General features: G+C 42.5%; 3 protein-coding genes and 3 non-coding genes across 6 annotated transcripts; 4 read left to right on the top strand and 2 right to left on the bottom strand.

Moving 5' to 3' along the window:
* Positions 1–1,029: 1,029 nt before the first annotated feature.
* On the top strand, positions 1,030–5,143 carry brms1 (BRMS1 transcriptional repressor and anoikis regulator). The gene is made up of 10 exons (XM_070929573.1): positions 1,030–1,147; positions 2,537–2,783; positions 2,877–2,967; positions 3,083–3,210; positions 3,946–4,025; positions 4,113–4,209; positions 4,292–4,381; positions 4,565–4,629; positions 4,705–4,744; positions 4,827–5,143. Exons 2-10 carry the CDS (start codon positions 2,543–2,545, stop codon positions 4,832–4,834), a joined length of 840 nt encoding a protein of 279 aa, XP_070785674.1. The 5' UTR covers positions 1,030–1,147; positions 2,537–2,542; the 3' UTR covers positions 4,835–5,143.
* Positions 5,144–9,583: 4,440 nt separating this feature from the next.
* Positions 9,584–13,899, bottom strand: tmem179ba (transmembrane protein 179Ba). The gene is made up of 5 exons (XM_070929574.1): positions 13,794–13,899; positions 12,299–12,495; positions 11,155–11,292; positions 10,544–10,622; positions 9,584–10,302 (listed from the first exon to the last, which is right to left on the bottom strand). Exons 1-5 carry the CDS (start codon positions 13,887–13,889, stop codon positions 10,111–10,113), a joined length of 702 nt encoding a protein of 233 aa, XP_070785675.1. The 5' UTR covers positions 13,890–13,899; the 3' UTR covers positions 9,584–10,110.
* trnas-gcu (transfer RNA serine (anticodon GCU)) lies at positions 9,869–9,950 on the top strand. Its single transcript has one exon. It is a non-coding gene; the product is annotated as a tRNA-Ser (tRNA).
* A 3,815-nt stretch (positions 13,900–17,714) lies between the features above and the next one.
* Positions 17,715–23,106, bottom strand: prox3 (prospero homeobox 3). The gene is made up of 5 exons (XM_070930184.1): positions 21,251–23,106; positions 21,039–21,153; positions 20,149–20,261; positions 19,401–19,506; positions 17,715–17,888 (listed from the first exon to the last, which is right to left on the bottom strand). Exons 1-5 carry the CDS (start codon positions 23,104–23,106, stop codon positions 17,715–17,717), a joined length of 2,364 nt encoding a protein of 787 aa, XP_070786285.1.
* Positions 19,173–19,246, top strand: trnai-aau (transfer RNA isoleucine (anticodon AAU)). Its single transcript has one exon. It is a non-coding gene; the product is annotated as a tRNA-Ile (tRNA).
* trnai-aau (transfer RNA isoleucine (anticodon AAU)) lies at positions 20,577–20,650 on the top strand. The gene has a single exon. It is a non-coding gene; the product is annotated as a tRNA-Ile (tRNA).
* Positions 23,107–26,259: the final 3,153 nt, after the last annotated feature.

Here is a 26,259-nt window from a genome sequence, read left to right as displayed (position 1 = left end):
AGGTAAAGCACAGGTGTAATTGATAACATTTACAATGGCTCTGTTTCATTAAGTGTCCGTGCCATGTCAGAGACCAGCATACACGATATGAGGAAATGGAATGCAGACATAATCAATGTTATTAGTTCCACCTGTAGTTTTCCTACAATGACATGCCAAAATGTCTGCCATGAAAAGGGGCTATTGTCCAAGTGATATGAATCCCACCATTGTCGTTTGCTTGACTGTCTAGACGTTTTGCATTCATTTGTTGCCATCTTGTGGTTAACTGCAGTACGACAACTGCATTTATACCCTAGTGTGAAGCAAGAGTGCACTTTGTTAGTCATATTCTGTTTAAATCACAGGGTGGTTCATGTAAACCCAGCCCTGTTAATCCACTGTCAGTTAGAGAAGAATGATGCTTAACACCAGTAGCAACAATGGGTGCATCACATGGTGCTGATGACTTATATCTTTAGAACTTCTCAGGAGGAATCCTTGTTTGTTTTATAATGTACCACAACACAGAGGCCTAGAATCACAGTGTCTTTCAGAAATTCAAATTCAACATTGCTTTATTGGCATGATCGTAATTAATTTCAATGTTGCCAAATTGGTTGTTCAAGGTTTACAATGAAAACGTAAGAAAAAAGACAAAAATGCTTTACATATTACTACACTCTCTCGCTCTTTACTTATTTATACAACTGCATTACTATCCTGCATGTTATCTTTTACATCACAGAAGCCTTGAATCACAGTAGTATACCTCATTCAATACCAGATGTATAATATATAAATGAATATGTAATATAATAAATAAACGTTTAATATTATATTATATTATATTATAAAGGGGAGATGCGCGGTATTTGTAGTAGGTCTAGTCTATTGGTTAATTTTGATGGTTTCCAGCAACAAACTGGATTAGGATTGGCTAACTGAACCTGCTTTACCATTTTGATTGGACAAGCGGCGTTTGGGATGGTCGCTTCTATTGGTCACGCCAACAGTAGGACCCGGCGCTGATTGGTTGAACTTACGGGTTGTAGAGTCCGGCAAAGTGTCGATTCGAACTGAAGACTGAAGTGAAGAGGAAGTACTTTTTAAAATGGAAATATAACAATTCCTATTTTAACTTTCTACCACCGAGCAGAGGGAGAAGGTGAGCAGCCTGTTCTTGTCACTGTCTTGTCCGGCGGAGGGTTATGGAGGGTCGGTTATCTGTATACAAACAGCGTCGCCTGTCTGCATGGACGGATAACGTTACTTGTTAATCCGTGTGCAGTTGGGAGACAGGGTCAGTATGAAAGCTGCTCTGGCGATGCTTCAGCGTGCTTAATGACATTTATTGTCAACTGTCTAAAGCCGAATATGTTTAGAGGAAATATCTGTCAATAAAATAACTTTAACAGTCTGACAGTGTGATGAGCAGCCAGTCATTATCTCGCCGTGTGTGTTTTCAATTGTTAGCTAGTGTTGCACTTGACTTCACTGTGGTTTATTTGTCGCTAATTTGACACGGAAATGCAACAACGAGTCTCGGTTAATTTTTTTAGGGGTTGTAAGTAAATAGACTGACAGCATCACATGCATCAGACTCACTTCGGGTCTTTATTTTAGTGTAAATACTGCCGTCGGGCTCATAACGTTTACTGTCTTTACTGTATGACATCACGGTAGCTACCAGTGGTCAAGCCAGGCAAGTTGAAATAGGAAGTCCGTTAAGGTAACAAAGTAAAAGCCCTATTAATGGATGGAGGAAATAAACAGTGTATATTCAATTTCTAATAATGTTTCCCTAAAGCGTCCCTAATGAAGTGTTAGGTAAATCATTTGGTTTATCCCTTATCACTTTTTGCTTTTCATCAAGCAAAATTGGGTAATTTCCGGTCTTGGGCTGTGTTTATCTAGCTAGCTTGACAGAGATACGGAAGCCATACGGGAGCTCAGCGTCCCGCGAGCTTCCCACTGTTCTGTTCAGATTCTTTTCTATCAGCACTGTGAGCTAAAAGTCACAATTAAACAAGGGACAAGTTCCTGTTTTACCAACAAAGTAGTATGTTTTACCCCTTCGTCTGCTTTCTGTGCTCTTTATTGTGGTTTACTATTATTGCAACCCAGTTCATCATCATCATCACCCATATTGAGCAAAAATAGCACAAGTAGATCAACAGATATCAGTGTCTGTATGGTGAGAGCAGTTTCCTTTCATTAAAAACCACTCTGTGTGCAAATATAAAACCCACTATATTTCCAAATGTAGTCATTCACTATTTAAAATAATAAATGCTAAAATTAATAAATGTGCTTCTTAAGTAGTGGATGCTTACATTTCTTTTGCAATTACCAGCGTCGTTGCAGTTGTGCATGTCGTTCTTAGTAGTGTACTAAATGATAATCACTCATCAGTTAAATAGCTCAACACGAGAAGGTATGATATGGATTTTGGGTGACTTTTGAACCTTTACCCCAGACACACTGTGGTATAGTTTGTGTGTGTGTGTGTGTGTGTGTGTGTGTGTGTGTGTGTGTGTGTCTGCATGTTTCCCAGCCAGCCATGCCCGCCCAACCCCCTGTGAGGGAGCCGGAGGAGGAGATGGAGGCAGAAGGAGAGTCACAACTCCCTGAGGCCAACGGAGAGGTGGAGCAACTGAGAGAGAGTGAAAGAGAAGGAAGAAGAAGAAGAGGAGGAGGAGGAGGAGGAGAGGAGACCATGGAAGAGAGCACGGAGGAGAGGGACACCGACTTGGAGGAGAGTGAAGAGGAGGAAGAGGATGAGGAGGAAGAAGAGAGTTCGGGTAAAAATCCAAGTGCTCTGCTACATTGTTGCCTGTTTGTATGCAACTGTTTTTCAGTCTCTGTCTCTCTGTCTGTCTGTGTCCTCTGTGAAGAGATGGACGACGAAGACTGCGAGCGGAGGAGAGGGGAATGTCTCGACGAGATGTTGGATCTGGAAAAACAATTTCAGGAGCTGAAAGAGAAGTAAGTTAAAACGGGAAGGCGTGAAGAAACTTCACGCTGTGTCCCTCCGGTCTGATGTGAAATAATCTCAGTCGTGTGAAGGAGGGAAGGGACTGACTTCACCGCGTGATTGCAGGTTGTTTCGGGAGCGTCTGAACCAGATGAAAGTGAAGCTGGACGAGGTGCTGACGGGGAAGGCGGGAGAATACAGAGAGCCACTGGCTGCACTACAGAACAGCATGCAGATACGGACACAAGTGGCCGGTGCGTAAAACACATTTTTTCTTCGATTTCGAACAGCTTAGACTCTTCTCTCATGGCGTACACTGCAAGTCACTTTGACCACAGTGGCATGATGTTCACATTTAAAGTTCATAATGTGACTTTGTTGGGTAATTTGGAATCTATATGCATGAGTCCCAAAAATATCAGAGATTCCCAAAAATACCAACAAAGTCACATTATGAACTTTTAAATGTGAACCATCATGTTCACTGTGGTCAAAGTGACTTGCAGTCTTTTGAAGAGTGAAGATGTGCGTTTAGTCTAGCAGTAGAGTGATACAACACCTGGCCACTGGGTGGGGCTGTTTAATCAGAATCAGACACATTAATCTCCCTGGAAAAGTTTGATTCAGTCAGTGTGTAAATGTGGATAACGCTGATATGATGACAGTGAGCACATTTTATATTGAGGATTTTTGTGTAGTTACATGATGCTAAATGATGACGGGAGCGTCTTAGTGGTCATATAAATTGTGAAATTCTAATCCTCCTTTAAGGTCAGGAAACTGAATTCAAAATGCTGGACATGGACGTGGCATTCAACATCCAGAGGACACACAACATCTTATTCCTACACCTTTAATAGTGTCTCGTTGGAATATTTCTTACTAACTAACAAAGGAAAATGTAAAAAAACAAGAAAAGAAAGAAAGAAAATGTAAAAATATCCGTGGTCTCTCTGTCTTTAACGTCCTCTCTGTGTCTCTAACTACAGGAGTGTACAGAGAGCTGTGTCTACAAGTGATCAAACACAAGCACGAGTGTGAACTACAAGGAGCGAAGCAGCACCTGGAGGTAATAACGCACACACAGCGCAGTATATATTGCCCAGGGACACTCATACCCAGTGTTATTAAACAAATGTATGTATGTGTGTTGCAGAGTGAGCGGGCGTTGCTGTTCGATGCCATGAAGACAGAACTGCTGGAAAAGATAAGAAGACTGGAGGAGGACAGACAGAATATAGACCTCACCTCAGGTACGGCTAAAATATCAATCCCAACGATATTACTATATGTTGTCATATGTAATTAATGCTATATTTTATTTTCTCATTCCAGAGTGGAGTGACGAGATGAGGGGCAAGAAGTGTAAAAGAAAGAACCTGCTGGGTCGGTCGGAGAGGAAAAAAAAAGTAGCTCTGGTTTCAGGTAAAACTCATCTCCACACCACTTTTCAGAAATTCCTTGTTGTACAGAGTTCGTTGTTTTCCACATGTTCTTCTGTGATATTCAATGTGTTTGTTATTCTGACACAAACAGTAACTCTGAGTTTATTTGCCTTTGGCAAGGCTGTGACAGATGATTTAACTCCAGTCCCTCTGTGTCTCACAGGGCCGTTCATTGTCTACATGTTGAGAGACATCGACATCCTTGAAGACTGGTCTGCGATCAAGAAGGTAAAATGATGTGCCAGCCAAATGTATCCTGGTTACAGACGTATGTTGCTGACTTAGTCTCTCTGTGCGTTTCAGGCTAAAGCAGCTCTGTCGCCACTGAAGAAGAAGGTTGAAAGTGAGTCTTCCTGTCTGCACACACATACAAACACTGTGCTGTTGGAGGTTTGTTCTGTGAGCATTCTCATTTTGTCTTTCAGGGCGGTGATAATAGGAGCATCTTATTGAAGACCAGCGGCAAAGATACCAAACTTAACACACACACACACACACACACACACACACACACACACACACACACACACACACACATTCCCAGCCACTTCCACTAACAGTTTTGTCTCCTCCACTGAAACCCAGCAGACTGTTGTGATGTTTTTTTCTGCGCCTTTGACCCCTGCAGCCAACCCCCCCCCCCACTGCTTGTTTGTTATCTATTGCTATTTAAAATAAGTTCTTAATGATATGACAACCATGTATTTATAGAATGATTTATAATGGTGATTAAAATTTTAATCTTTTGTGACACAAAGCTTTTTGCGTGTTCCTCTGGTTCTCTTGTGAATCTACTCTCGTTCCCCTCAGCTCTACTCTCAGCCTGCCTGCAACTTAAAGGTGCCCTGTTGAGTTTTCTTGTAAACACAGTCATGTTTACATTCTCACCATGAAGCATTGTGCGTATCCCTGAAGTAAATGTGTTGCATCCATTTCCCTCATAAAACATTTGCAAATGTGTGTATCACGTCACCCGTGTGCTTGTGCTCGTGCACAAGAACACACAAGACAGGGACCCACTTGTAAAAACATTACTCCATAGAGCTTTTAGTGGTCAAATACAATTTCAGTGAAACCATCTGGTAAACCCCACTGTACACTACCTTCCCAGCACCAAATGGCAGACAGACACAGTTAGCGACTAACTGATGAACATAGTGGGGAGTTTAGCAGCTAAAGAGTCAGATATTTCCCTCAGGAGTTAGTGGAAAGCAAAACGGAGCTAAAAGGAGAGTTAATATTGGTCACCAGGTGGCCAGAAATACGACTGCTAATGAATGCTACTGTCGCTTCGTATCTGCCGGACGTGTGACGTGTTTGCGAGCAATGTTGTGTTTCCAACTTGTTTCTGCTGCCCCAAGAGGCCAAAAAAAAAACCTGCATTCTGTTTATTGTAGGTTTAAACAGGCACACTATGACTAGCCATGTCACATGTCATAGCTAGTCACATGGAAAATGTGCACGGAAAGAGACTTAGAGTTTGTTTAAAGCGTAATCCTAATCAGAAATATAAATGAACCACATTTCCTTGAAAATCTAATATTAATTTACACCATTCAGTGGAATAGTATATCTAAAAGAAAATGGACTATATTGGCGTATAGAGCGGTGAGTCTGGAGTTCTTGAACATCTTCATTATCCTGACTGGCTGAAGCACCTCCCACTTTGTTCACAGTGGTATGGTTTCTCTGCTGTGTGAATTCTCTGATGCACCCTGAGACCTGTGCAGCTTTTGCCACACTCACCGCATCTGTACGGTTGCTCTGCCGTGGGAACACATCGGTGGGATTTCAGCTCTGGCTGCAAAGTGAAGCTTCGCCCACACTGGGTACAGTGACTCCGGTTGCTTGCGAGACAGTCGGCTCTGTAGAAGCACTTTCCCGCGCTGGCTGCACTGGTGAGGTTTTCTCTTTAGAGGGAGCTTGCAGGTGGGAGGTCTTCCGGGTGCCGAGACCGTGGAAAGCTTTTCTCACGCCGGTTGCATTGGTATGGTTTCTCTCATGTATGCGAAAACTGACACAAGGGGAGCTCTCCCTATGCCACACACAACTACAGTATTCACAAAAAACTACACATAATATCCTAGACATTTGTTTACATTTTAAAATGATTTTGTGGCGTATTAAAACTCCCAGGATGTGCACCCTGTTTGATTATGGCAGCTAATGGGTCACAGGTGAAAGTCGCTACTCTCTCCTCTTCTGTCTCTCTCCCAGAGGAGGCTGCAAGACTTCCTGACATTATCTTGTTTTGTTGTTGTTGTTTTAGCAGGTATATATGGGGTTTATACCTTGTGAGGCGTTCAGGGGGAAATGTGTGTGGGGGGGGAACAGAATAGCAAGAGACAACAGTGTATTTGGACAGTGTTTATTTAACATGAAAAGTGGCAAAGAGGAGAGGGATTGTGCGTATTCATGTGTGTATCGTTTCACATAGCAGCAAAAGCCAAGAGGAACGAGACAGAGCTGTCAGTATTGATGAAGTGCTTTCTTCCCTCTGCTTCTCTGACAAACCACTCGCTATCCGTTGTTAACAGTTTTTTCTCAGGCTCCTGATTTACTTTATTCTTCAGAAATGTCATTTTCAGCAAAATGTCATGATTAATTTGCTATCCTAAACAATATTCTGTCCCAAACTACATTATGGGATCTGTTCAAGTTGACAGCATCTTTCAAGTACCCATTTTAACTTGGTGCTGGGATCAAATCGCATATCACTCCTTTGCTCTTTCCCATCACATTGCATCTTTTCCCTCCCTCCTCTTTTTACTCTGCCTCTCTTCCTTTCCTCCCTCAACCTTTCCTCTTCCTCCCTCCCCTATTTCCTCCGCTCACAGTTTCTAGAGATTAACCCCTTCTTCTCGCCTCCTTTCTCCTGTGGTTTCAATGGGAGCCTGCATAACAGTCCATGACATCACCATCCCCCTCTTCCTCACAGGTGCTTGCTGAGTTTACGCGCCTGCCTCTCCCTGGCTTCGAAGGCTGACTTGGTATCCATCAGCTCGTCCAGCTGCCGGCGGATCCGGGCCATGTCGAGCTGGGAGGCCTCGCACTGCTCCCGCAGGGCGGCCGACTCCACCCTGAGCTGCGTGGCGGCCATGGAGAGCTGATCGCTGCGCTCACGGCACTGCAGCTGCATCCTCTTGGCATCGTTGAGGAGGGACTCCACGCTCACTGCCACCGATTCGCACTGATCGTGAGACATGTCCTGGGCGGAGATAAAGGGATGGATGGAGGTCAGAGGTCACAACAGGAGCTGGACAACATACAATGATTTGCTCGAGGACATTTAAGCCATCAGATGCTTGAAAACAGAGACTTTCTCTCTGTTCAAATTTGAGATTTAAGGTCTGTTTTGGCAGTGAACCAGAGCTATCCGGCCAAAACATCAGATAAAGTGAATCAATAGCTTTCAGTCAGAAGTCCAGCACAGATCAACAGGTTTAAAACAGAACATTTGATCTGTGGAGAGTGAAGTAGCTTAAAGAGGCTTATCATGGTTTATCTCAGTCTACAGTGTCCACTGCTCTTCCCTGTGTTTCTCTTTCATCTCTATCCTACCATCACTATTCATTTTTTTTACGAATATAACAGCCAAACATGATGTCTTACCATAGACTCAAGAGTCAAATTTATCTCTAGCCTTGTGGTCGTCCTCTGAGACTCGAGTTGAAGACAGTCCTCTGTGTCCTCCAGAGTGCCCCCTCCTCTTGGCCGTCCTTTGCAGTCTTCCTGTGTGTATAAAAAAAAGCAGTCAGTAACTCCAGGTATTCTACTTCAGGTGTAGATGGTGGCAGTGGCTGTTGGAAGTTGACTTACGGAGCCAGATCCCTATATTCTTTCACTTCTCTCCGTTCTTTCTAGTCCCGTCTCTCCTCACTTTCTCTCTCCAGTGAACGTTATCGTCTACCTCAGGGCTCAAGGCAAGGTCAGGTAATCCACAGAGATTAGGCAGTTAAGGAAAGACAAAACGAGTCGTGTTGTAATCGCAGGAGTAAGCTCATTCTGTCTATTTTGATCAGTCAGGAAACTGTTGGTAACTCATTCCGCCGTACTTTGTTCCATTTCATGATACATTTTTCAGAACTTTTTTAAGAGAGATCTCCTGTATCTGGTGGCCAAATAATGAATCTCTATTTTAGGTTATGCAGCTACAGTATTTCTTAATTCACTACTAGTCTTAAACCACTGCTGTTTATTGCCTGGATGGGATGGCACTAAGTGTATGAGATGCAGAATAAAGACATTATTTTTAATTGTACAGCACTAGGTTTACAAAATTAGCCCAGAACATTGCAAGAGAACCTGGCTATCAAGAGGTTAAGTTTGTAGGCGTCAGGTCTGTAGAGGTTACTGACTCAATCAGTCATTACATCACTGCATAGCCACCATAATAAGATTATTACTCCACACAACATGCAACCTTTGTAATCCTTAAATGGCAGAGAACTGACACTAGAATTTAACACTGAAACAGTACATTTCAAATGCATCTCTGGTGCGAGTCTTGTTAAAACCAGCAGAGGGAGACACAGTCCAACATATTATCCTTTTCCATGTCTCCATTCCCTCTGAAACACACCTGCAATAAACACATCAGCGTCATTGTGTTTCAACTCTTTGGTTTATTGGTTGAAAAAGTAGCACACCATGTGTCAAGTAGCATCACTACAAACCAAGTGGTTGATATCTCAGCATACAGCCTTTATAGGTACATTAACTCCTAATGTGCAAAATCAAAAACACAGGCACCTGTGAGTGAACCTAGACTGGATGATAGATGTAAAAGTTAGAGTGGGAGCACATACATCAAACCTAAAAGTAAAAATACATCAGATCTATTTATAACACAATGTAATATTATGTTATTCCTGTTGTTGTCCTGTAGAAAGCATGTTCTTTAAGCAGTAGTTTTGTTCACATACTGAGACGATCAAATGACAAACACTTGAAGACAAAATGAAGAGAAAACTACAATTGGCCTCAATGTCAAATGAAATAGTTCATCATAAATAAAGAATAAAGACAACTTACAGAAATAAAACAGGTGGGCACAGAGTAGAAACGCACAGTAACTTTTCAAAGAGTTCAAAATAAATGTGACTTTAAGCTTTTGAGGACCATGTAGCTAATAATTTGTAAAATGAGTGAAAATGTGTTTTACATAGGAAACATTTGCCACATTAAAAATAAAAATACAAAATATAAGCACACTGAAATAAAATTAAAAAATGCCTGCAATAAACATTCTCCCATTCCTTATGATTATGTAAACAACATCTAACAGACACACTACTTTCTGAATGAACAAATACACATCTCTGTGCGATCCAGTAGTCAGACATTTACAATGGCTTTGATATGTGAGTAAATATGGGAAATGGATCAACAGTCCAATGTTTCAGACGAGCCCCAACAGAGTCCAAGGCCCTGACACATTATGTGTTTTATTAAATACTGCGACCCTGACGAGGTGGCCGAGTGGTTAAGGCGATGGACTGCTAATCCATTGTGCTCTGCACGCGTGGGTTCGAATCCCATCCTCGTCGTGCCCTTATTGTATCTATGTGCCACTGATTTGTGTCATACATTATCGGAACGAATGTCTTAGTATTCAATATTTCCACCCTTTTTCCACATCTACTCCCACATCATCATCATGTTTGTGCTAAAGTGTGTGTTTTTGTACGTCGTCTGTGACACCCGTCCTCACTGGGGCCTCGCAGGGCGGTTGAAGAACGGCTCCGTCTCTGCAGCCGTCACCCCTGGATCACTGAAGAGCCCTCCGGCCGGCCCGCCGTAGTCCCCCGCGATCACCTTCGCACCTGAACCCTGACGTCTCTGAATGATCACCAGAACCCCGATGATGAGCCAGAAGAAGAAGTTGACCCACACCGCCGTCTGGGAGGGAGACAACGCGCGACACACATGATGTTAGTGGACGCACCCTCCACATATATGCTCTTAACCATGCTTTTGAATGTTTGCGACACTACACGAGGACGCTCTTTCTGTCTTAATGCAAAGAGTTGCAAGAACTGGTTATTGTACCCATGTGATTCTGGACATAAAATAATAAAGACTGATTGTACCCATGTGATTCTGGACATAAAATAATAAAGACTGATTGAAGCCTACTGACCTCGGCTTTTTGCAGATTGTTGTAGAACCGTCCTGCTTTGAGTGGACTGACCCATTTTCTTGTCTGGGCCTCTTCACATCTTGAGAGACAGAAACAGACTGCACTTTAGAAAGCTGACAGAAAACAGATTTACACTTTCAACCCATCTTTTGTGTCCTAGTGTCAAGTAGGTGTTAACAGTAGCTAACAGGAGATATTTTAGCTGCCAAAATTCCTTCAAAATCATCATGAAACATTAAACATGGTGGTTAAACATGATGGAAGTTTTTTTCAGCGTACACAGCGCTGAAGAAGAAAGAGACATCTTAAAAGGAAGCCAGTCATGGGACCGGTGCAACATGATTACAGGCACACAAATGAATGACATGTATCTGCTTTCATATGCCATGGGAATAGAAAGCGGAGCTTTCTGGAGATTAGACAGCAAGCAAACATGAAGTAGAGCTCACTGCGTTTCAAATGTTGTTTTTAGTTTCATTCCTGACTTGTTTGTGAGGGGTTTTGGTTTTGTGTGGAGACGTCTGTGTATGCCTGAGTCTGTGGCCGCATTGTGTGGATGAGTGTGTGTGTGTGTGTGTGTGTGTGTGTGTGTGTGTGTGTGTGTGTGCCACCTGGTAATGTTGGGAACGTTTTTTATGATGGAGTTGCAGAGCGAGTCGCGGCCGATCTTCAACGTGCACCCCGTGATGAGCAGGAAGAACAGGAAGGCGCCGCATAAAGCCACGGTCACGTTCATCCATATGCGCTCCCTGTGGCGGACAGAACAAACAGACGGGGCGTGAGAACGGCTGTACGCTTTTGGGAAGCGATGGAAAAGAGAAATTGAATACAACCACTGAACAAATGAGGAAATGATGCCAAACTACTGTATGTATCATATGACTTTGTTACCATGGCATGACCAATGTCCTCTTTTTGATTTCTACTCCATGTATTTTTTTTGTTGCCTCCTCACTACTTCTGCAGCCCGTACTGTTAACCCAGGTTTGGGGAAGTGTGTAAAACTTGCAATAAAACCTAATGAAACCCTCCTGTTAGGAACTTTATGAGTCTGGGTTGAGGATCCCTTGATGCTGTTTTATTGCGTCATGCTAAGCATACAATTCTGGAGTAGAGATGGACAATGTATTGGCCAATATAAGTTTTAACAAGCAATATTACTACTTTTTATTGTTGATAGTTTGGCCAGCAGTGGTATTGCTAGAATTGTGCATTTCTAATACAATTATTTCACACATGCCTGCCTGTGACGGCTAAAATGGGCGGGAAAATACTGCATGGGATATTGGTACTGGTATCAACTTTTATCATTTTCCTGTGTGTGATCAATAAAGTTTTGCATACGTCAGCCTTCAAACATTGATATCTGTTAAGTTCTAGCTTAATAATTAAATTCAAGGTGTCTAAAAGCTGTGTAAAATTTGCTTTCACAATGCTGACTAATAGTAAAGTTACAGAATAAGATGACTACAAAGTTATAAAGTAAGACCAGGCCTGCGTTAGCAGTGCATTGTGTTCAAATCTTTGTCATTCAGTATGTAAACACAGTGCAGTGTGATTTGGGTTTGGAAGCTTTAAGCTGCAGTTGCTGCCAGTTGTAGTCAAACTCTGTTAACAGACAATGGACAATAAAATGACTTCAAGGATCCCAACAGAGCAAGCAGCAAACATGAACAAAAAGGCTAAGGAGCATGAACATGATCTAACATGGCACTGAAAGCCAGTGGTCTATGATGACACACAAAAACCTGTTACCTTCTGATTTCCCCGTCAATGCAGAAAGAGTAGAGCCAGTACAGAGACAGTGAGAAACACACCACTGCCACCATGACGGATATGGCCGACACAAAATAGCACAGCGAGGAGGAGCTGGGTGACTGCACTCCGATGAGGCTCGCTGTTGTATTATAGTTGACAAGTCCATATAGAATACACCGACCTCCGAAATTACCCTGAGAGGAAAGAGAGGCAAATTTTATTTTGTAATTTCACTTGTCTCTTCTTTGTCATTTGGTTTCATTTAATTGTCTCAGTTATGTTACATCAATGACTTCCTTTTTGTTACATTGTTACACTGCAACAGAAACGTTTGGGGACATTACATAGACTTACATTCATTTACTTAGCGTAACCATAACCACTACTTGCCTAACCCCAACCATAACGCTCCTAATCTTACCCTAACCCTAACCTTAACAATAAGCAATAAACAGTTTCTGATTCTGATTCTGAACCACTGACCCAAAAATCAGCCTTTTCACAATTGGGGACCAGGCTTCTGCCCCCAATTGGACAAGCTGTCCCCAATTAACTTGTCTTCAGTCTGAAATGTGTCCCCAAAAGTAGATTAAGTCAGAAACACACACACACACACACACACTGCAGCATCTGACTTCTATAAAGAAGCGGAGGGAATAATTGGGCACGAGGAACATCTGGTCACATGATGAGAACAGTATCTGGACACATGACTCTGTTATTACTCGCGCGCACACACATCCACATTCTCCCACGCGCGCATTTTCACACGCTCACACGTTTCCTGGTCAGCTAAGAAGAGAGAAAGTAGTTAAGCCTCAAAACAAATGTTATTTCTCACTGCGTCTTTAGCTAATAGCGTGAGACGAGTGCAGCTAATTAAATGAAGTGGAAAGGAACGGCTCTTAGTGATGATAACGGTGTTCCAATAATTAGCGTCTACAGTGTGTTTGATAAGGACAACGCAGTCCCATTACAGTATGATACAATACACTGAGATGTATTAGCCTAATAACACAGGTAAATGCAAAGACGTGTGTCAGAGACTTGCAACAACACTCACAGCCAGCAGGAAACCAGAAGAAAGTGAGCGCGTGTCTTTTTTTTAGCTGCTCGCGCTCTGCTTTTGACAATTACTGATACGTCACATGTAGGAAAATATGCTGCTGTATAAACCAATTCTTTTTGACCTGAGAAACCTTAACAAAAAGCCGTAAAAATGAGTTTTGACCAAAATAAATTAGTTTACCACAATGGTCATTTTAAAACAGACTACGCATATCAATTAAAAAGATGATTATATAAAATTAAGCACAAATAAGTGCCACAAATGCAACTTCTTCAGTGATGTTTAGTCTCGAGTGTCTCTTTTGTGAATTTGAAACTTTGCAGCACAGACGCGCACCGAGAAAAAGTGAGTCTACCCGGAAGAGGATGGAGATTTAAGAAGCATATGAATTAGGCTAGTTTATTAAATTCTGAGTAAAGTCACCTGGACTATGGTGATGGAAGCGGCGGTGATAATCCCACAGATGAAACAGCTGGTGTACAGACCCAACTCCACTAGCAGCAGCCCCGTCAACGCCATCGTCCAGCGGCCCGGTTCTTCTCTGGAAAGAGAGCCACAATAATATGCAAAGCTTCCGGTAAGGTGTTTCAAAGTAAAATCCCAGGTAACGCGCACAGACGCTACATTAATTCACTTGTTGCAAGGTGAATAATGAGCATTTATTGAAGAATGCGTAGTAGAAACAGGGCAGACCAGTCTCAAGTACAACTGGATAAATCAATTAAAATCTTGGATGAAATGTTTATAGTAAGACAGAAAATAATAGTCTGATCCAAGAAAGGAAAAACTAAAACTCAAGACGTAAAGCTTGCCATATGCTGCTAAAACGTAAAACTCTGCCAATGAAGCCAGATGAAACCATTATGATCCCCCACACAACTCACCTGCCTCTTCTTTATGCAACGCAACAAATGCCACGCTTAAATTTTGAAGACAAACCCGTTTAATTTCCGGCGTTATTTTGGCTGTTTTTGGTCGGCTTCTCTCAGTCCTCACTCACAGCACAGTTGCCCGAGGCGACAATCCTGCATTTGCGATTCCCTCCTGTTTTCACTTTCAATAAACCACTGCTTCTCCTGAGCTCCGCCGGACATGCACATCCGCCTATGAATGCGTAAAAATCGTTTATTTGTCACACTGATGGCTTCAACACTGGTTGTCATACAGACCAATTTTCTTCGGGTCAGGAGCTGGTTTCGTCTGATGACCCAGAAAGATAAACTAAAAGCTGTGGGAAGCAGCAAGAGGGGATGATGAATCAGCTTTTAATATATCTAATTGTTACAGTGTAAATCATATAATCCATGATGATGCACTACTGCAGTATGTTGATGCTCATTAGAAAGTATTGACTGACTTCTGGTGTGGCAGTGTTGTGCGAAATTCACATTTCCTAAATAGAACAACACATGTAGCTTGTGTGTTGCCTCCCATTCAGTAGACTCAGATCAGGTGGCTAGACTTAGTCAAAGGTTGAGCTACTTGAAGGTTTAAAGGCATGTCATCCTGGTATTAGTGCTGGCCAGTGTGTGAGTGTGTGTGTTTGATTGCTGAGAGTGGCACTTAATTCCCAGAATGCTTAATCAAACCTTGTGACTTATGTCATATGACCATGCTATTTTGATATATGTAACACAATTTTCAAGTCTGTTAAATTCACTTCTGAAAGAAATGCACTCATTCCTGACACATAGCCAAACACACTGTGGATGTGTTGCATCATTTAAGTTTGCATATGAGATATGTATAACCGTAGATGGCACCGAAGCAATAGTATAAAGGTGTTTTTGTGTGGTTTATTTTTTATTTTCAATGGATTTGTCATGTGATGGAAAAAGGGAAGCACATGTCCTTCTAATGGAGCTACTACATTGATGCAGCTTCCCTTCAGAACTTCACTTTTTGTTAGCTTCAGGAGAGTTTGTTGACATGCGATATAAAAAAAATAGGCTGTGCACAGTTTAAAATTGTGTGTCAATTTTGTGTCAGGACACTGTAGAGTCCTTTAGATGTTTTGTGCTGTGGGGAATTCTTAGAGAGGTGCGAAACCACCATTTTCACACACATTAAAAAGATAGAATAGAAAGGTAAGAAAAACCGGAGCCTTTTCTTCCAAGACTCCTGTGGTTTGGATGCATTGCTAGCATACCAGAGAAACTGTGTGTGTGTGTGTGTGTGTGTGTGTGTGTGTGTGTGTGGTGCTGTCTCAGGTGGCTAGACTTAGTCCGGGTCTGAGCCTCTTACAAAGCCATCATCCAAGTGTTAGTGTCTGTGAGAATGTGTATATGTGTGTGTTTTAGTGCGGCCGTGTTGTTAGATTAAAGGCTTAAAGTATGATGGTATTAGTGTTGGCTACCAGGACCAACACCAGAGAGCTTGTGTGTGTGTGTGTGTGTGTGTGTGTGTGTGTGTGTGTGTGTGTGAATTCAGACACACAAAACAAGCCTGGCATCACTTTAATTCACTGATAAGTTTAAACATCAAAATTCACCAAAGTTTGAATGAGGCACTGCTCTAAAGAATACAATATGTACAATATAAAAGAGAGACCAATAAAAGCAACGAGAGAAACTGAAGAGATTACGATACAAAATGTAATGCAAATATAGGAAACATGCACTTGAAAACACGTCACAAATAGTTTACATATGGGCTCAATCTCACAGAGCTGTGATTAAGCCAGAGGAGGCCTTTATCTGGAGCAGTCAACCAACATTTTAATGAACAGAAACCCACGTTTGGTCTAGATAAAAGAGTCATGATATACAGTAAACAGTGAAGGTTTCCGCAATACCTTTGGGAAACAAATGTCAATAAACATACTAGTTGTGAAACCGGCTTATTCAGACCAGCAGAACACATTTAAAGGAATACAAAAACAAAAGTAAATATTTCAACAATAAGAATACATCAAGGAAACAACAAAACATTCATTTTACTATTTTAAATTCAATATATTGTCCCTTTTGGCAGAATTTTAATTACATTTTGATTACATTGTGCCATCATGTACAAAAGCTCTATAATAATTTAATATTGAACAAAGAGATGGATGTACAAGCAAAAGAAATCCACTGTCTGAAACCACCGTTCTGATAGTTCTCTAAATGAAGGGCATTTTTTTTTTTTATCTGGTCCTCATGTTTTCTTTAAATATTTTCAAGCCTGATGTCACGCAAAAAACAACCTCAGATTAAGCAAACACAACAGCCTTCTGTTGTTGGAGCAAAAAAAAAGAGGAAAGCATCCTCACAGCCCTGGAAAAATATCTAAAATGGAAAAGCGGTGGGTCACACTGAACAAAAAATGTACTTCTGACTCTCCAGAGAAGCCCACGCACAAGGTAACAGTTAATTTCTAGCAAACAACAATCATATCTGATGTTTTGACACATCTCTAATGTAAAACTGTGAACACCCCCGAGGGAGAGCAGCGCTGAAATGTTTGGGTGTGATAGTTGGGTGCTGTTTGCGCAAGATTGCTAATGATTACACAGCAATATTACTGCTTTTTCCTTTTTTTAAAAATGTTTATCAGGAAGCTGGAATTTTAGGAGCACTGCTATCGGGATGTACTCGGGTTGCAGCCTCTTTGTCTGAAAGTATTTGAAACATGTATTTGTGCAGTGCCCACGCTTGGTAAACAGTTGTCAGCAGTACATTTGATTACCAAGGGGATGCATAAAATGGCTCTTTTTGTGTATTGCAATAATTTACAAGGGGCTTATATGTGTATTATATTTTCACATGAATGAATGAATGAATGTGTAGCATGTAGCTCACAAATGTTAATAACATATCTGAAACAGTAGCCATCTCATGGTAACAGACCATACACAACTATGCATATTTCAGTCCATTCCAGCTCTGTGGCTGCAGCAACTCTTATTCTCATGACAGTTTTATCAAACCTGTGCAGCAGCACTGTGATTTCACGAGTCAACTGACTGAATGTTTGGAAAGGGAATTCCTGTTCCATCCATTTTAATTCAGTGGTATGGTCGCGTTACTCGATAAGTGCCGTCACAAGACTCTTATCACAGCACTGAGTGTGTCAGTCTACTATTGACCCAGTGTGTCTCTGTCCATTTGAGCACGTATGTGTCTTTGCCTGCACACTATGTCAAGCAAAATCCTTTTATTATCTTAAATTATTTCAAAATGCATGAATTATGAATGAAATGAATTGTTGAATTGAACGTATTCCCTCTTACCAGTCCTCACAGTGTGGAGTTGTACAGTTTGTGAATGCTTTAATAAAATTCCCTACTTTCAGTAAGTTTGTGTTTTTATGCATGCAATTTGTGCATTTGTATACATGTACCAGACGAAAGCAGTTTGATCATCAGCCGACGGGACAACCAGGCAGTCTGAAGGCATCTGGCACAGGACTGTCAAGTTTACAGATTATTTTGTATATCCCTTTCTTCCAGCAGGGGTCGCTGTCTCTCCCAGTCCAAATGGCTGAGTAAAACTCCCTCAGAGCCACTTCCGATATCTCGATAAACCGCTCTGGGACCTGCAGACAGAAATGTGAATGTCAAAGGATAAAAATACTTCATCATCTACAGAGTTAGGGCTTTAAAAGTCTGGACACATTTGGAAATGAGCTAAATTTCACATAAAAAAAAGCAAAAACCCAAGAGCTGAATGTTGGATATTGTGCATGCTGTCAGCTCTAGAAATGCTGTATAGGGTTCAGTCATATGTCCAATCACCAATTAAAATCAGAACTGTAATCACAAATCAAATGATTACTCGCAACATAAAAATTATCTTATTATAACAAGCATCATTTGTCATAATAAGAATGTTTCATACAACTACTATAATGAGAAAAAAAGATCCAGCCAAAGCCTAGAGAAGACATTGTAGTCTATTGTATAGAATTGTGTGTGTGTGATTGAGAGGTGCTCATTAATATGTATGTATGTTCTACTACTGCTCTATTTTTTTATAGCTTTTTTTCCATTTTTAATGAGATTTGCTGAGCAGTGGTTGTATGGTTGTATGACCTCAATAGGCATGTCATAATGGCTGTTCAGAACTGTACTCTTATTGTTATTAAAGCCCTTACACACCTACAGCGCACCCACTCGCTTCTTTTGCCTGACTGGATCTCTTTGGGAATATACAGACTATGCCTCATTCATAGTTCCCTGATTCTCCTGTTAGTTTTGCTGCTCCTGTTAGAGCGCCTGTTTCAATTTGACATCTCACACTGCAGCATAGTTAAAGCACAGGTATGACGAATAACGAAGTGAAGTGAAGTGTCACAGTGAGCCTCGCCTGTGAGACACCATGTGTAATATACCTGGGCCCTGCAACTGATAATGGAGTGTGGGCATAATTAGGGTTATTAATTGCACCTGTGCTCATCCTGCCATATGACATGTCAAAATATCTGCAGTGCAAAAAAGGCCTATTTCCACCATCGCTCCGAGTTTCACCCTGGGCAGAGGTCGAATCAGCCAGTAAACTGTACATGAATCAACCATCAATCTTCATTGCTCCCGTACAGGCTACAACTTCTCTTTTAGGCTTTGACTGAATAACAACATATTTAAGTTTGTGTAACTTAAAAGAAGTTAAGATAGGTCTTTATAACATTAACCTCTCTTGTAAATATTGAGAAAATAATCCCAGGATATTACAATTACAATTCGATAAAATGAATAACGTGTGTGTCAATGAAATATGAAAATTCACGCATGTATTACTGTGATATGTTACGTTTTGACATCGGCACCATTTGTACAAGGCCGTTTGAGAAGAATGGCGCAATACAAAAAGGGTTAAACATGGCCGGTTAGCTCAGTTGGTTAGAGCGTGGTGCTAATAACGCCAAGGTCGCGGGTTCGATCCCCGTACGGGCCAAGCAGCTTTTGAGGCGTCGGTATTCACTTAACTCCAATTATAATCACTACACTGGAAAGAAAACATAGTAACTCTGAGGTGTACGTCTTGATGTCTCTTGAAGCAAGCTGCAGTGGAAAAATAGACATGTGGCATTTTGACATGCTCTCCTCACCTGGTAGATGTTACTTTTATTGTAGTGCATGTTGAGTATTCGGTAAAGCTCTGTATCACGGCCCACTCGCAGCTGACTCTCTCTGCCCAGACGAGGTGCACCTTCCCTGCGTTACACAGACAGACTAATTCAAATTGAATCATTGTGAAATCTAAACTGAATCTTTTCTAGCTTTGTATTGTGTCCATTGAGAATTAAAGTGCTATTTGTTTCATTCCTGAGCTTGCACAAAGCATTCACTGTGGCGAATTTGAAATATTAATAGACATTACATACACACTGGTACTTAAATTGTCTTAAATAGTAGCAAGTACCAGGTGGTAGTGGTAGTAGTGGTGGTAAATTCACACTTAATGCAATAAACTGTTATCAAAAATGATCTATAAATCATGATTACCTCACAACCACTCACAATTTCAGGCAATATTAACAAAAATATATATAAGATACGATGTAAATTATGAATGGAGTGACTGAATTGTATGACTGTCAGAGAGGAAACCATGATGCCTCACACTGTTGAATAAAAGCATGATACAATAAACTTTTGTCATTCTGCAATTTGTAATTCTTTCTTTCTACAAATGATCAAAATATGTAGGGCAACATATGCACAGCATCTGATGCATAAATCAGCTCCTCTGTAAAAAATTCAGTGCCAACTTGCTGGCTTCTATAAAACCCAGTCAAACAATGGAAGTTTTGCAGCAAATGAGTTTAACATGAACCAGTGCCAACTCAAACCAACCGGGTGAGAGCCTCGCGGACAGCCTGTCGTGCAAAGCGCTCCATCTGGATGTAGAAGAACTCTCTGAAGTTACTGAACCATTTAATCATCTGGGAGGTCACACAGCGGTTAAACTAGACAGTGGACAGGAAAACAGCAGGACAGGAAGTGAGCAGGTGAGGACAGCAAGAGATTATTCCATGATTTCATTTAGCATGAATCATTCTTCAAAGAGAGCTTTAGCCAGCAGCTCAAAGAAAGAGAAACATTGTTTTAGTGCTTCATAATGGATAATGACTGGAAAACGTCCTCCATATCATTCCATTGCTTATTGAGAGTGTCAGTGTTGGTGGAAGGATTGTCCATCCAAGCAAATATAATATCTAATCTATAAGTCTAATATCATAATGACTACCGATTGAAAAGCCATCTTACATAACAGCAAATATGGCCGGTTAGCTCAGTTGGTTAGAGCGTGGTGCTAATAACGCCAAGGTCGCGGGTTCGATCCCCGTACGGGCCAAGCAGCTTTTGATCAGTGCCACAAAGAGACAGTGATAAACCATTGTTGGTAGTATACACTCTGAATCTGTGCCATGAAGAACAGCATCCAAACTGTCCCTTAATATAAATCAGATATCACCACTGATGGAAACTGAATTTACTCAGTACTCTGAGCTATTTGTGTATTTCAATTTTATGCTACTTTTACTCCGTTACATTTCAGAGGGAAACCTTGTACTTTTTACTCCACTTCATTAGGTATAGTTACTTGATATCGTATATAAATATTCCCCCTAAGTATATTTTTGTCATAACTCTTTATTGACCAAATTGAAGTGGCTTTGAATTCAATGTTGTTCAGTAATGGACATCAATCTTGATCCAACACTGTGATGGGGTACACACACCTTGACATCAGGGAAGTAGGTCTTGAGTGTATTGGAGCTGGGATAGCGTGCGTAGAAGAACAGGAGCTTGGCTTTCTTCAGATGGCATGGAGACAAGCCCTCCTGGGTGTATACATGAGGCCAGTTAAGGAGACACGTGTCCTTTTACACACACTCATAAACAAACACACATCCCTCCCACATTCCTCCCCCCTCGCTGACAAAAGGATATTCCCCCAGCTGTCAGGTAGAGCTCTCCTCCGTCCATCCCTCCTCTCATCCCTCCGTCTCCCCTCATCCCTCTCTCCCTCTCCCTGCCTCCGTGGGCGTGGCGTGCAAGGGAGGGGTCCAGGTGAGCAAGCAAGGGGAGTGGCGGGAAAGAGGGGTGAGATGAGGGGTGAGACGAGAACTCCAAGAAAGGGTCGGAGTTCAAATAGTCCTTGCGGGACGGGGGGAGGTGGGGCAGCTGAGGGTGGTGAAGAGAGCGAGAGAAGAGCTGCTGCATGGAGTAGTGGAGGAGGGGGAGAGGGAGAGGAGGGGGAGGAGGAGGGGGAGGGGGAGGCGCGGGGAAGGAAGATGAGGATGAAGAAGAGGAGGAGGAGGATGGGTGGAAGGAGGATGAGGGGTCCTTGGGTTGTGAGGCTGGAGGCAAGAGGGAGGGATGAGAAAGAGGAGGAGGGCGAGACAGAGATGGGTGATGAAGCGAGACGTTAGAATGTGAGGGATTCAGGTGAGTAGAGAGAGGAGGGCCGAGGAGTGTGTGGGCTTTTCGTATGTCAGGTGACCTTTGAACAGCCAATGGCATTGTCAGATCTGATGGTTCAGCACGGTGAGGCGGTCCTGGAGGCAGGGTGCTCCCGTTGCTCATTTTTGGGAGCTGCTTCTCTCTTTCTCCATCCTGTGCCCCCGTCTTCTCCTCCTTGCTTCTTGCTTTTTCCTCCCCTCTTCCTCTCGTCAACAGTCCCATCCACACTCCCCGCTCCCTCCCTCCGTCGCTTCCTGCATCAGGCGGGAGGAAAGAGATGGCAGCAGGAGGAGAGGAAGGAGCAAAATCTGTCATCTCGGTGTAAAGGCGGAGGACTCGATCGATGACTCGTGCCACAGCGCTGCCCAACTCCAGCTTCAGCGCCTGAGCAAACTTCTGCCCTCCCTCCTCGCCCTCGTCTTCTATCCCCCCATGCCAGTCCCCTCTCACCAGCCCTCCACAGTCCAACCACAATCCCGCCCCCTCCATCACGCCCTCCAAGTGCAACCCTCCTCCCCTTCCTCTCTCTGTCCTCCCTTCTCTGTCTTTTTGCCTCTCTTCTCTCCGTTTGTGGAAGTTGTCAAAGGGGGAAACGGAAAGAAGGGAGAAAGTTTCCTTTTCCATCTCTCCACCATCAATGTCCTCTTCATCATACAACCCTTCTGTAATCTCCTCCTCCATCATCCCCACATCTCCTTCTCCTCCATCTCCTCCTCCTCTGTTTCTGCGCCTCCTTTTCTTCTCCTCCTCTGCCATGTGCTTTTCCCCAAAAGCCCTCCATACTTTCTCCTGCAGGGCCTGCAGCCTCTCTCTTGCCTCCTCCAGCTGTTCCTTCAGCTCCTCCCTTTCTCTTTTCTTCCCCTCCCTCCCTCCCTCACGCCTCCTGCCTCCGTCCTCCACCTCTCCATCTCTTGGTCGGCTCTCCAGCTTCATCCTCTTCACTTTCAAGACGTCTTGGCTCCACTCTGCCGCGAGGGCGGCATCACTTTGCCTCTTCTTAACCCCCAACAAGCTGTCCTCTCTCTCCAACACTCCTTCTTCTCCTCCTTCCATCCCTTGCTCCACCTGTCCATCCCTTTCTCCTCTGTCTTCCTCCAAATGTCTGTCTTCCTGGTGTCGGTGTGTGCTTAGGTTTGTGTTGACCTGTCCTCCAATCCTCCTGGGGGCTCCACCTGGCTGGAGGAGGTGGTGAATGAGGGGGAAGCCAGGGGGTCGAAAGGCAGGAGGAGGGCGACCTGCACTGGGCTGTGGATGAACTCCAGGGAGATCTGTGGAGCTGTGAGTGGGAGCAAATGCATGTATCTGGGGAGCAGAGTCATCGAAAAGATCTGGGGGTGAATCCATCACTGGAGAAAGAGACAGAGAAATACAGAATTACTGTTGTTGCTGATGTTTTTGTTGTTTTGCATAAGAAGCACGTGGACCAGAGAGAGACCGGAGACCACATTGATTTAGCTTGGTTCAAGGGTCCTACATTTAAGTACACTTATAGGGAAATTTACCCAAATTACAAAACATAGGTATCTCATTTATACCTATAGTTCAATCCAGCCATGCAGGTTGGCCATACATTTAAAAAAATCAATGGCAACGTGTCGTTCCAAAAAACATTGTCCCTCTTCCTCTGGATAATCCATAGACCTTGCTGTGAACATTGTTTTCTGGAGCTTCACTCTACACAGAAAAATAGTCCCTATGGAAACTGTCAATAGTGTGTTCTGACAGCAAACCTGTTTTTGTTTTGTTTTTGAATTTTTTCAATGTTATTTTCAATCCAAAAATGAAAATTCATTCACCTCCACTGGATTAGAGTAAAGGCCGAAATCTACCACTGAACAGTTGAGTGAGAAAATATGTCTCTTTTCTAATTGAATGAACTGAAGTTGGTTTCAACCCCTAAATGCACTTAAGGGCAATGTTATCCATCACTTACAAATAACAGCAAATAATACTTCTGTATGGCATTTGTGACTACACCATGTTCAAATGAAAAGGTGCACATCATGATGTGGCTGGCACATGACTTCCGCTTACCTGGACAGCAAAACAGGTCACCGGCCTATCACAGGACACAGCCGCTTCCACTTTAATAGTAACACGAATGAGCTGCAATGTCCTTGCATAGAGCTGCAAAAGATAAGCATACATTGTGACAGTGTTGAAGAGAGTAGGTTTCACTAAGCACAGAGAAGAGGAATTCCCAAATGGTCCTAACAGTTATTCAAAAGGTTGATATTCTCCTCCATGGCTTTCTAACGTGTCATAGGAGGAAACAGCACACTGCAGAACTGACCAAAGCCCGATGGAAGACAGAAAGAAAGAGCATGTCAAATGCAGGTCAACAGACCGGGGAGCAAACTACGTGCTGGTGGTGCAGTAGGTTAACATCTGGCTCATGATCTTTGTCACACATCACCCACCTCTGTTCATATGATCTTTCCTGTTTCTCTCAACTGTGTGCTGTCTAAGAAAGCACAAACACCATAAAAAATATATGTGACAATATGGAGGGAGATAACTGTGTTTGGATGTGGATGTTGGAATGGAGCAAAATAACAAAACAGGAAAATATTCTTTACAGCTGGAAAATATTGGGACTTAAAATACTGACAATAGGTAATTTTTAAACCGAATTTTGCATGGCCTCCCTACAATACCTTGAAATGCTTGTAAAACAAAGAATAACAGTGCTTCTCTCTATTTAATCAAGATCAAAAACACACATCCCCATGCTTTTTTTTCAGTATGTAACCTCCTCTCCCTCCCGATGCCCCTTTTTCCTTCCTCTCTATTCCTCTCTCATCCTCTTTTTCTCTCCTCTCTCTGTTATCAGTTCAGGCAGCTTGTTAAGCACTGTTTGATCAGAGTGTTTACCGTCAAATACACTCACACACACACACATACACATTCACACAAAAGCGAAAGAGGCTTGAGAGAGGGCTAACAATGGTCAATGGTCCTTGGGGAGTGAAATGGAGTGAGAGTAGCATGTATGTATGTGTCTATGTGTGTGTGTGTGTGTGTGTGTGCATATGCGGGAGTGTGTGAACAGTCGTCCTACTTAGCTTTGATAACACCCCTAATCCACTTCAGATGGATACACTACCACTCACCGAACAGAAAGATGGATGGATGATAAATGGACAGATGTAAGGACAGAATAAAAGAGGTATAGTAGGTAGAAAAAGCAGAAACTGTGAACACACACTGTATTTAAAATGTTAGTCCAGTTGAGCTACTTGATTGTCAATGGTCATAATTAGATAGATAGATAGATAGATAGATAGATAGATAGATGGACCAGTGCATAGGTCCCCTGGTGCAACATGAAGAGAATAATCCTACTATAAATAGCTAAATATCAATTATTCAAATGCCCTCTCCTCTCTACTATAATACAGCCCAGATGGCAAGCCAGCCAATGCGCTTATATCAGGGACAGATTAGCTTTTCAAAGCCAGCGGAAAGCTGCACAAAATATGAACACTGAGCAATGGAAATGAAAGCTATTAACCACTAGATTAGACTTAAGAATGGTTCTCTTGGACTGCTGTAGCTGTCACTGGCAAAAATGACAAGAGAGGGAACGCACACTGAACTCTCTGGTATTAAATAATGTATGTCAGTAAAATAGATTTGAAAATTCTAATCTGGGTGTGTGTGTGTTGGTAGCATGCGCAAATATTTTACTAATAAATCACATAGACCAACAGGTTACCCTTCTGTGGCTCAAATGTTGGGCTTGCAGGACTATTTGCACACAAGCAGCTGACTTTTAAAAAATATTTTTGTGGACAAATTGTATTACTCAAGGATAGATAAATATCAACCCTAATTGCAGAGTTATAGTATACTGTCAGTAATGGAAGTAGGCTCTGGGTTTTTCAATAGACTAATATATAAAATATACAGTATTTCAAATAAATGTCATTAGGACATTATCATCTATCTATCTATGCTGGTGGAAATAACGTTACTTTGAATAATTTATATAATGTTTGAAGCTTATGTTTGAAGCCTCCGCGTGGCAACATCTGCCGGTTCTGCCACGCGAGAGGAATCCGCTTTGACTATTTTGACGCACGAGAGCTGTCAGTTCGTGTGTGTGTGTGCGCGCGCGCCCGTGGTGCGTCCTGTGACTAATTGGCAGCGGTGGACTAATGTCGCAGTATGAAAGAAAAAAATAAACAGAGAGAGAGACCAGCAGAGCAGACGGTGACCCTCGTAGCTTATTAAACGTGGAAAATGTCATAATATGACAAACATTATGTTGTATTTGAAGTTTTAAAATGAACTCACTCTCAGTCACAGAGAAGAGCTCCAGCGGTGTCCGTTCCCCGACGCTTTCCACTACAGTTGGCCGTTCCTGTGCGCTCTGCTTCGGTCGACTGTCTTCAGACAGCTGACACCGGGCGGGCCTCGGACATCGGTGCGGGCAGAAGGGGACAAGCCAGCAGCGGGTTTCCGGCTATTTCCCGTTCCCCTTTCCTCTATATT

This window comes from Enoplosus armatus, chromosome 23 (assembly GCF_043641665.1).
Source record: "Enoplosus armatus isolate fEnoArm2 chromosome 23, fEnoArm2.hap1, whole genome shotgun sequence".
Taxonomy (NCBI): domain Eukaryota; kingdom Metazoa; phylum Chordata; class Actinopteri; order Centrarchiformes; family Enoplosidae; genus Enoplosus; species Enoplosus armatus.
Note: the sequence above shows the minus strand (reverse complement) of the source record. Positions and strands in the feature narration are given on the sequence as shown.